Source organism: Hippocampus zosterae, chromosome 16 (genome assembly GCF_025434085.1).
Source record: "Hippocampus zosterae strain Florida chromosome 16, ASM2543408v3, whole genome shotgun sequence".
Classification (NCBI taxonomy): domain Eukaryota; kingdom Metazoa; phylum Chordata; class Actinopteri; order Syngnathiformes; family Syngnathidae; genus Hippocampus; species Hippocampus zosterae.
Window position 1 is genome coordinate 19379683 of NC_067466.1, and position 10239 is coordinate 19389921.

At 49.1% G+C, this 10239-nt stretch overlaps 2 protein-coding genes and 1 long non-coding RNA gene across 3 annotated transcripts; 1 reads left to right on the plus strand and 2 right to left on the minus strand.

Moving 5' to 3' along the window:
* Positions 1-196: 196 nt before the first annotated feature.
* ubl3a (ubiquitin-like 3a) lies at positions 197-3430 on the minus strand. Its single transcript, XM_052047121.1, has 5 exons — positions 2866-3430; positions 1649-1757; positions 1457-1543; positions 1077-1154; positions 197-848 (listed from the first exon to the last, which is right to left on the minus strand). Exons 1-5 carry the CDS (start codon positions 2890-2892, stop codon positions 796-798), a joined length of 354 nt encoding a protein of 117 aa, XP_051903081.1. The 5' UTR covers positions 2893-3430; the 3' UTR covers positions 197-795.
* Positions 3388-3807, plus strand: LOC127588415 (uncharacterized). The gene is made up of 2 exons (XR_007959068.1): positions 3388-3537; positions 3624-3807. It is a non-coding gene; the product is annotated as an uncharacterized LOC127588415 (long non-coding RNA).
* A 784-nt stretch (positions 3808-4591) lies between these two features.
* Positions 4592-8925, minus strand: hmgb1a (high mobility group box 1a). Its single transcript, XM_052047114.1, has 5 exons — positions 8801-8925; positions 7005-7188; positions 6438-6583; positions 6198-6372; positions 4592-5287 (listed from the first exon to the last, which is right to left on the minus strand). The coding sequence occupies exons 1-5, from the start codon at positions 8887-8889 to the stop codon at positions 5132-5134; spliced, it is 750 nt and encodes a 249-aa protein (XP_051903074.1). The 5' UTR covers positions 8890-8925; the 3' UTR covers positions 4592-5131.
* Between the last annotated feature and the right edge of the window lie 1314 nt (positions 8926-10239).

The window sequence follows — 10239 nt, forward strand, 5'->3', positions numbered from 1 at the left end:
GTTGTTTTTTTTTTTTTATGCCAACTGATATGGCCCATTTGTTCATCCCGTTTGGTTAACAACGTTGAAGACACCCGCATTTTACCCTTTGATGTTGGGAAACATATCAAAAAGGACTTCATTTATGTATTTTTCTGGGGGTGGTGGGAGGGAATCATTTCACGGGCCGCTCAAAAATGGACCCCAGAGTCACATGACACGTCAAGAAGCTTTATTTTATTTGTTGTTTACGCGTGTGTGTCGCTATTCACAACTGAAAATGTTGACTTCCTGTACACGTTTGATTGCAATGTCGATTAGCAGCGACCCCAAAAAAAATGTTTAAAAATAAAACGCACGTCAAAATGAACCCGTCAATCAATCAATCAATCAATCCATGGCAGCGAGGCCGGATGCAAATGGGACTCACGTCCTCCGTCCATCCACTTTGACTGCGACTGAAAGTTTGTTGACGAACGAGCTCGGCTCGCACGCGCTCCCGTTGTGCAAAAGGGACGTCCTTACCCGTTCACCGTCAGTTCGAGCGCACCATCGTTTTCACGTCATCCTGTACGCTTTGGCGCAGCGTCTCGTCCGCTTCTTCCTCTTCTCCTCGGCCCGCTCGAGATGTTTCCCACGTTTGTTTGAATTCCAAAAGAAAAAAAGAAGGCATGGCATCGCCGTGGCAACCGGTCCTCAGCCAGTGAGTCACCGTGCGTGTGGTGAAGGCTTTTACAGTGTTGAGAAAGAAGGGGAAAACCAAACCAAACAAAGTTGGAGGGGGGCGGTGGGGGGGGGGCTGTTCGAGGGTTCCGCTTACAGGATGACACAGCAGTTGCGCTCGCCGCTCTTCTCCCGGTTCCTCTGACCTGAGCACACAAAAGACTCCGTTCACAAGCGCACACACTGAACAAGTCGTCGCCACTTGGGGGCGCCCTTTTGTCAGATTCTTGAGTTCTTGTGAGAAAAATGCATTTAGGAAAGAGTCGACAATGCCTCAGATGGTGGTAGTGGGGGCGGGGGGGGGTTAGTTCTGTTTTTTGGGGTGTGGGTGGTGGGGGGGGGGGTAAATAAAGGACTGATGTGTTGCAATTTACCTTGGGAGTTGGGCTCGGGCAGCGTCTCCCTGGCCACTAAGTGCATGACGGTGGTCTTGCCCACAGGAAGCTTCAAGCCTGCCGCGCACAAAACGCATAAGCTCTTTGTTGACCGTTGCACAAATAAACACTTTGCGGGGGCAGATGTGGACAAACGGGAGAAAGGAAGCGTCTGCCCCCCCCCCGAAACCCAAAGTCCACTCCCGACACGGCCCCCCTCCCTTCACTTCCTGTCTGGCTCAAAGGACGCTTGTCCTGAACACTGAGCTTCCTCTGTTCTGCTGCTCGGGGAAAATCAAATCCATTAATTCATTCATTAAACACACACACACACACACCAGAGCGAGCGTCAAAGTGTGAGAGGATGCGTGTGAGCGCACCTCCGAGTGTGACGTTGCCGTGCAGGAAGCGTCCCTGGTAGATGAGGCGCAGGATGTCGGGACTGCCGACTTGCTCTTGCTGCCAGTCTGCAAACGTCAAACACGCCAGTCTTTCATTTCTCGGGCGCCGGCAAAGACAAAGGTCCTCCTCGCTTGCCGTCATGAAGGGAAAAGAGAAGCGAGGCGGCTCACCCATGGGCCAGTTGTCGTAGACGTGTTTGGCGATGTCGGCCGCCGAGTCGTCGGGGGGGAACAGGAATTCTTTGGTCTTGCCGCTGACCAGGATCAGCCGCAGGTTAATCTGGAAGGCGCGCGGACGCAAAGGCGCGCTCTCATCAGGAACGATTGGGATTGTCCACGCCCTGAACGGCGCAGCCTGACTGACAAATTGCCGGACGCGACGCTCAAAGGCGCAGCCGGCGCGTCGGCGGACGCGTCGAGATTCAAGTGACGGCGGTGTTCTGCGCCGACGGCGCGGTTGCGCAATCGGTCGACGACGGCGCGAATTGGCACATGCGTGGGTGTGAGCGCGGCGAGCCTCGAGCGGGGGGTAGCGGGATGTCGTCGGCGTGGCTGCGAAAACACGCTTCCGGACGGCGTCTTTCAAGTCAGGCAAAAAGTCCGAGACAAACGAGTCCCTTCATCGCAGTCGGCGCTTGAAAGGGGATCAAAGACACTCGAGTCCTTTCACAATAGGGGTGAAAAACTTCGAGCGGGCGCCACCCCCTTTGGAGCCACGAGGTTCAACATCAAAGACGGGGCTGGGGAAACTCAGGACAAAACATCCAAGACGGCAGGCGTGATGACATCAAAAACAACTACGATATATCGATCCGTATCTTTTTTTTTAAGATGGGGGGGGGGGCAATCAGCAGCCCACCACTGTGGACTGGGGGCACTGATCTGGTTCCAAAAAGGCAGCCGAAAAGATGATCTTTGTGTTGAATCAAAAGAAAACATTCGCTTTTACTTTGAAAAATGATTCACTTTTTTGCCGATTTCCCCCACGTCCGAACACAATCGGAGAGGGTGGAAGGGGGGGGGGGCAAATCTAAGATTTGAAAAGCATATTTATGTTCTGAGAGAAAAAAACGATCAGCTAAGACAATGTTTCATAAAATAGTCGTCATCGTACGAGAAGGAAGTTTGATTTTTTTTTCTTTTTGGGGGAGGAAAAACAGGCATATCATTTTCAGGAAATATCTTTTTCGTAAAGTCAAAATTCGTAAAGTCAATTTTTGTTTTTCTTTCTTCAAGAACACAAGGTTCTCTCTTTTCGGGCTAAAAATATGTCGATTTTGACAAACATTTGACGCAAAGACGGAGACTCGCGACGCGTTTGAAAATCTCTGGTTCGGAGCTTGTTTTTTTTTTTTTTTTGCTTGGGGGCGGAGGGGGTTAAAGCTCACCATGTCTTCTGGCGTGCTCGATGTCATCTTGCAGGTCGTTCTGCCAACTTCAGGGATCCGCCGTTGCCCGACAATGTCAGTCAGTCGGAATTGATCAATCAATTTATTTTGATTAGAGACCCGCACACCGAGTCGCGCTGGGTTCCGTCCAGATCAGTGCCGGTCGATCCGGGCTCGTCCTCTACTGCGCCGACATGTCCATTAACTGGCTCGGGTGGCGAGCTCCGACATGTCCACCGCCAGAGGAGGCGACCTTCTTCGGAGGAGGAAGACGCCGCCGCCGCCGTCCGGACGGTCAAGTCCCGAAACTCAAACGCGGTTCGGCCGCAACGACAAGGAAGACATCGACGAAGGACGGAAGGAGGAGAAAGCTACGCCATGCGGAAGGGCAACTCGCGCAAACACATTTTTTTCAGTCGCTCCTTCCCAGGAGAAAAAGTCAAACGACGTGCGGTGTGAGGATTTGAGGAAAAGGTGACAAAAGAACGTGAAAAGTGGACAAAAAAAATGTTCGGCGTTTTACCGACTCGCTCGTCGGCGTCGTCACAGACTGAGCGACGACGTCACCGTCAGTCTGGACTGAGCCACATTCGATCGGCGAGTTACACTGTTAGCTTGTTAGCTGTCAAACAATAAACAGTCCAAGTTTCATCGTTGGGTTTAAAAAGGCGAGTTTGGTTTCCATGCGACGTCCCTAATTTTAGTCGTGGCTATAAAATGGCATCCCAAACGTCAATCTTGATTTGGTTCCAGCACAGCACTCGACAGCACACACCCCTGCGTCCAAAGACAAGTGGTTCGATCCGGTGCGCGACTCAGACTGCTGGAATTGCTAATAATCAGGTGGGCTTTCCAAGGAGCGTTGAAGCTTTTTCAAAGAAGCGCTCGCGATTTTTGACAGCTGTCCCAAAATTCAGTTGAAATGGTCCGCTCTCGGGATGTGTGGCCTCAGGTGGGGATTCAATGAAGCTACCGCGCATATTTTTGGAAAGTGTGAGGAAACCAGACGACCCGGATAAAACCCGCACAGGCACGGGGAGAAGATGCAAATTCCACACTTGGGAGGGCCGGAATGGAACCCCGGACCCCTGCAGTGTTCGGTGGACGACGTGCTCACCAATCGATTAGCGCTTCCGCCCACACCAAATCTCTTCACCACAGTCGTCCTTTCTTCGCAATTGAATTCCTTCACTTGTTAGCCTTTTAATTCCCTTACTACATGACGTCACTCGTTACTTTTAACGACTGGCCTCGCATATCTTCCCCACTCGCGCAGCCATTCGTTTGACAACAGCTGCATCTAGTGGACAACCGCGATCATTACAGGACACGCTTCATTCTCGATACGGATGCACTTTCGCCACTGGAGGTCGCCATTAATCATTCTGACGACGCTGGACCTGCTCGTTATCCAATTCGTCAATCGATTTAGGGAACGAAAGAACGAGTAGTCCAAAAAGCAGCTTTCCATGTACTTTTGCTCAATCATTTATTGGACGGATGGGCAAGGCTGGGTGGTTTATTTATCAAATTGTAATGAGGGAGAATTTTATGTACAGTACACAAAACAAAAGTTTTATATACATATATACTTACACACCTTATTAAATTAGTTATTAAATCGCTTTAGTTTGCAAATCTATAAATATTGCTCACCAACCTTTTCCCTTTTCACTGTCAATCTGCCACATTGTTTTCACACGCACGTTACTGAAACAAGAACACATATTAAAAAACTGTTTATTGACATCAGAAGCAATTTAAATTTGAACAATAAATGAGTCTTTCCCCCCCCATTTCTTCTCGTGTTGCTATGAGGGTGGTACATAAAGATCAGTAAAAGTGATACGTCAAACGGCGATAAAATGAAAACACAGATAAAACAGGAACACTCAGATCTAAGAATTTGACTTTTTTCTCTTTTTTTTTTATGTGCTGTGCACGTCTAGCTAGGCTAAATACGGTAAGCCCCCAAGCCCCGTCCCGCCGGACTAGGATTTGAAGGCGAAAGAAGACCAAGAAGAGGACATGGACACCAGACGTGTGTAGTGTTAACTATACAAAAAGGAGAAACAAACTGTACAGCATAAAAACAAGTGATATACACAGCCTTTTTCTGCATTGTTTTTTTTTTTTAAGCCCGCCCCCAACCGCTTCGCCCCTCGGATGCAACGAATGGATTTGCTTTTGGAAGTGAAGTGTGTACACGGGGCGTCTTAAATGCTTTACAAACAACATCACCGCCAGCCAACGCCGCCCAGACAGACTACTCGTCGTCGTCGTCGTCATCCTCGTCCTCATCATCCTCATCCTCTTCGTCGTCGTCGTCGTCCTCGTCGTCTTTCTCCACCTTGGCCGCCGCTTTGGCCGCCGGGGCGCCGCCGCTACCCGCCTTGCCCTTGGCACGGTACGCCGCCACGTCCTAAAACACGCAACACCGCTGGCTCCAGTAAGCACGAGGTCACCGCTTATTTGGCAGAAAATGCTTAGCGTAGATTTGGGGGAGATTAAAGAAAGAAAAGCTACATTTTTTTTTAAGGGAAGAAATTTTTTTTTCCAGAAACACGTTTGTGAGAAAAATATTTTTTTCTGAACAATGGCTGTTGATTTTGGGGAAATGTTCATTTTTTTTAAAAGAAGAAAAATAAGGCACCTTCTTGTTTGTCTTTTGGTTTCAGATTGTTTTGGTGTGAGGAAGTAAATAATAATCCCCCAAAATAAAATTCCACCCTTTCCATTTTTTTTTCCTTCATAGTTTCTGGGGGGAAAAATTAGAAGATTTACAAACTTTAACATTAAATCTCCTCTTTTTGATCTCCATTTGAAAATTTCTTTTGATAAATGTCTGTAGACTTTTAGTGATTTTTAAAAACATATATTTGAGAGAAAAAAACCTTACGTTATGCCTCGATAAAGGTGTTATACCTTAGTCTGTTAAAAAAAAACCAAACACATTTTGGGGGGAGAACTCACAAACACCGACTTTCAATTTTCTGTGGGAAGACTTCCCTTCATGTAAACGGGTTAAAAGGATTACTTTTGGAGAATAAGCCTTATTTTATTTTATTACAATTTTTTTAAAGAGTACATTTCAGAATTTTCATAATTAGGCTTTTTTTTAGGGAAAGCTTGTTTTCCTACGGTCACGTTTTTCAGAGGAAAGGTACTAAAAGAAACCAAAAGCGAGATTACGGAGCGGCACGTGTGACCGCGGCGGCCTTTTTTCACTGGTGGCTGTGTTGAGGATTCACCGTTCACGTGTTTTCATTGAATTTTGAGAACTGGCAACTCTGGATGGCCCATTTGTTTTGGAGACGCGGTTGTGGTCTTACCTTCTCGTACTTCTCCTTGAGTTTGGCCGCCTTCTTCTCAAAGGGCTGCTTGTTCTCGGCCGAGGTTCTGTTCCACATCTCGCCCAGCCTCTTGGCCACGTCGCCGATGGTCAGGCCCGGAGTCTCGCCCTTCACCTTGGGACGGTACTCGGCGCAGAAGATGAAGAAGGCGGACCTGCAACAAAAAGCGGGTGGCTCGCCCGTGGTCCTGTCCAGGGTCTCCCGCCGTCCCTCACTTACGGGGGCCTCTTGGGGGCGTTGGGGTCCTTGAACTTCTTCTTCTTTCCTCCGCGGGCCGGCACGTAGCTCATCATCTCCCGCTCGTAACGAGCCTTGTCCAGCTTGGCCAGGTCCTCAAACTTGCCCTTCTCCTTGGCCGACATTGTCTGCCGTGCGGGGGGCAGAGAGAAGACATGACATTGAACATTTGAAATTCTCTGCCACTGCAGTACTCGGTCAAAGTTGACATTGGAAAACATGCGCGCAATCCAAAAACAACTCCTAAAGTTGTTCAATCCGAAATTTCAATTCATTTACCGGTAGAGACATTCGCCATCACTCGGGGTCAAACTTAAGAAGTCTTCATTTTATATCCTTGGAGTCAATTTGAACCTCCAGCTACTTTTTCTCAAAAAAAGTTTGTAAAAAAAATAAAATAAATAATAATAATAAAAATATATGCGTGCTAAAAACATTAGTTGGGTTCAGCCCTGGGTCAAAGTGACCAATTTGTTAAGTATGAAGCAGAACGCCAATCACTCAATCACTCTGCTTCAAACGGACCCGGTGCGGCCCTCGCTCCTCTACCTTCCATCTCTCGGAGCACTTTTTGGAGAACTCGGCAAAGTTGACCGAGGCGTCGGGATGCTTCTTCTTGTGCTCCTCCCGGCACGTCTGCACAAAGTAGGCATAGGAGGACATCTTGCCCCTGGGCTTTGCCGGATCTTTCCTCATCCTGGCGTGGGAAAACACCTGAAGCCAAACGCTATATCTGCAATCCGAAATGGCAATTAGAATTGTGTGTGTGTGTGTGTGGGGGGGGGGGGGTGTTATTGACAAACATTCACCTTTACAGTAATCGATCGTATATATGAATGCTAATGTACATTTGCATTCATTAATGAAGGCGACGTGTTCATTACGGCGCGGGTCAAAGCCCCCGCACATAAACACTTTGTGATGCGAGCAACTCTTTGCGTTGACGTGGAAGATTCGATCCAAAAAAAGAAAAAAAGAAAAACACGAACAAATGCGGCCGCGGTTATTGCGCACATCACACACAAGAGGAGCACAATCACACATTAAAGGGCTAAATTTGTTATCAAACACTTTATTGAAGCCTCGTCCCACCAACTCCTCTTCGTCTATTCGAAAGAAAAAAAACCCCGCCCCCGCCTTCCAAAAATTGATTAAAATTTGTTTTTTAAAATTGTTTTTATTGCGTTGAAATGTCGCCGTAAAGAGCGGCGGAAAGTTGCGAGAAAGGAGGAGGAGCGGTCGGCGAGTTTGCTGGTTATGGCGCTCGTGCTGGTCGGAAAAGGAGGTCACGCAACAACGACGACGGCGTTATTTCTCCTTCCATTTTCTGAGAACGGCCTCGCGATGAAAGAAAGTGCCCCTCAAATGTCTCCTTCCGGCCCGCCGCGAGCTCCCGGGGTCCCGCCGAAAGCTCCGGCCGGCTGCCGGCCGTCCGCCCGGTCCTCTTCCATAGATCGCAGCCTCCCGCATTGGCTTGCTTGCGTTTGAACGGTTCCTAATGGCCGCTGCGCTCTCGTCTTCACGGAGGGAATATGGCTCCCTTCTCTTTGTGTCGGCGGCGCCTCGCTCGGCTCGCTTCGGAAGCACGTAGCGCGGCCCCGCCGCGCCGCACCGAGCTCCGCCAGGCGCCGTCGGCACCGCGAGGGTCCGCTCGAGCGTTCGCCGCCGTCGGGCGCCTCGCTCGCGGGCTGCGCGGGCGAGAAAAGCCGCTCGGAAAAGTTGCTCGTCGCCCTTGTGTGCGCCTTGTTTCCTATGCGAATACAGTCAGCCATTACAGTAAAGCGCGGCTTGATCCGAGCCTCGTCCTTTTTTTCCTTTTTTTTTTTTTAAACACCATTTTGAAGGCCAGATGAGTCAACAAACACACACGGGGGTGTCGTTTTCAAGCCTTTCTTTCTTTTTCTCCACTTTTCCTGCATTTTCGTCATGTTTTTAATTTTTCTGCCGTGACTCGCGGCGCTGGGAAAACGCTAACGGCCAATCTGCTACCATTGTCGCCACTGACGAGCCGTTCTTCCCGGATTTTTGGACGCGATAATCGCGACGCAGCAGACTCCATTTTGGACACAAGACACCGGAAAAAATGCTCCAAATTTTTCGCCTTGCTCAGATCCGCGGTTTACCGTCGAGTTTGCCCGACGCGAATATTCGCATTTGTTCACGATTACCCCCGCGTCGGGTCCACTCTTTAACCTTCGCAGTCTGTATTTCACGTCAGTTTTTTTTCTGCCATTTTGACACGACCAAATGCCAAGAGACCGTCCGACGCGGTTGGGCGGCCAACTATTTTCTGTTGTTGCGTTCGTTGTGGTGTGAAAAGCCTCGAAATGCCGACGCGTACTTACGGAAGAACTGCAAGTGGTTCTCTCAGTGCTGGGCAATGGCTGTTGTGCGAGGCGATACGCAGTGTCTTCACTCCTCCGTTCTCTAACATTACTCTCGACGGAGCTCGCACTCCATTGGTCGGCTCGCGGGCTGGCGCGCCGCTGATTGGCCGCGGCCTTTTCATTGTCCTAATAGAAGACGAATGGCCATTGGTGGGTGCCCCTGTTACGTCACGGAGCTTTCCGGGGGCGCGTGGATATGAAAATATTTGTGTGGGAGCCGAGCACGCCGGAGCTGCTCGCGCTGGTGCTGCTGTGAGCTCAACGTGAGGCTTTGCCCGTCTCGTCAGCGCGCTGTGGCCGAGTGGAAGAGCCGAGGCGAGGCTGCCGGCAGCCTCGCCCGCCCTGGGCTCGCACCCTCGTCACCGCGAGCGTCTGTTTCGTCCACAAAAGAGCAGTGGTAGCTAAAGTACTCCCACCCTGTACTTGAGTAGCAGTACAGATACTTGCGGTGGGGGGGAACAGAAGTGCCCATACAACTCCCGCAGTTCAGTAAAAGTTTTTTTAAAAAGTGCACATCTCGAGATGTACTTAGGTTCTCAAGTTAAAAAAAGAGCTTTTTAGTGTCGATTACTGTGCAGCGAACAGAAAGCGGCAAACATTTGAGAAGGAGAGCCGCTTCTGGTTGGTGACTCCTGGTTCACAGTAATTGACAAATGACATCATGAAATAATTGGACTACATAATCAAGCAGCACACACAAAAAAAACTTTATTAGAGCAAATTTGATTTTTGCCGCACGGTCGATATGGTGGTATGCGCATCTGCCAGTTCTGAAGCTGGGGGGGTTCCAATTACGGCCTCTGACCTTCCCGGAGAAAAGCCACGCAGGCATGGGGAAAACAAGTCAATTCCACACAGGGAGCCAAGAGCGCAGAATCGAACCTGTGACCCCTCTACTGTGAGTTACATTGACTTGAACAATAGTTGAACAGTCTCATAGCCTTGATTTCTGATTTAATTCCTAGGAATCCATCAATTGGATATGTTTATGCAAAAATGTCAATGAGACGATTCAACACTTATCCGCTTGCATGTCTACAATTTTCTGCAATGACAAGTGAATTTCTTTGAAGGCTTTCAACCCATCTTAACCAGAGGTGCAAATAACGATGGCGGGGACATGGCATGTGATTGGCTGCAGACCAGTCCAGGGCCTTGCCCCCAATTCGCCCCAAATCAGCGACCCCGAAGTGAGTAGAAGCGCGGTGGCAAATGGATGTAAGAAATTAGCTTCAGGTAGCTAACTATCTCATCTAATGTGGTTCCGATGAGATATCTAGATGAGATTAGTTGATAGATATACATCGATACAACGCCAGATCGAACAATAGAATGATAGATTGATCCTTCAATAGGTAGCTGTGCGATCATTTCTCCGCTCCCATTTAGAATCTCAC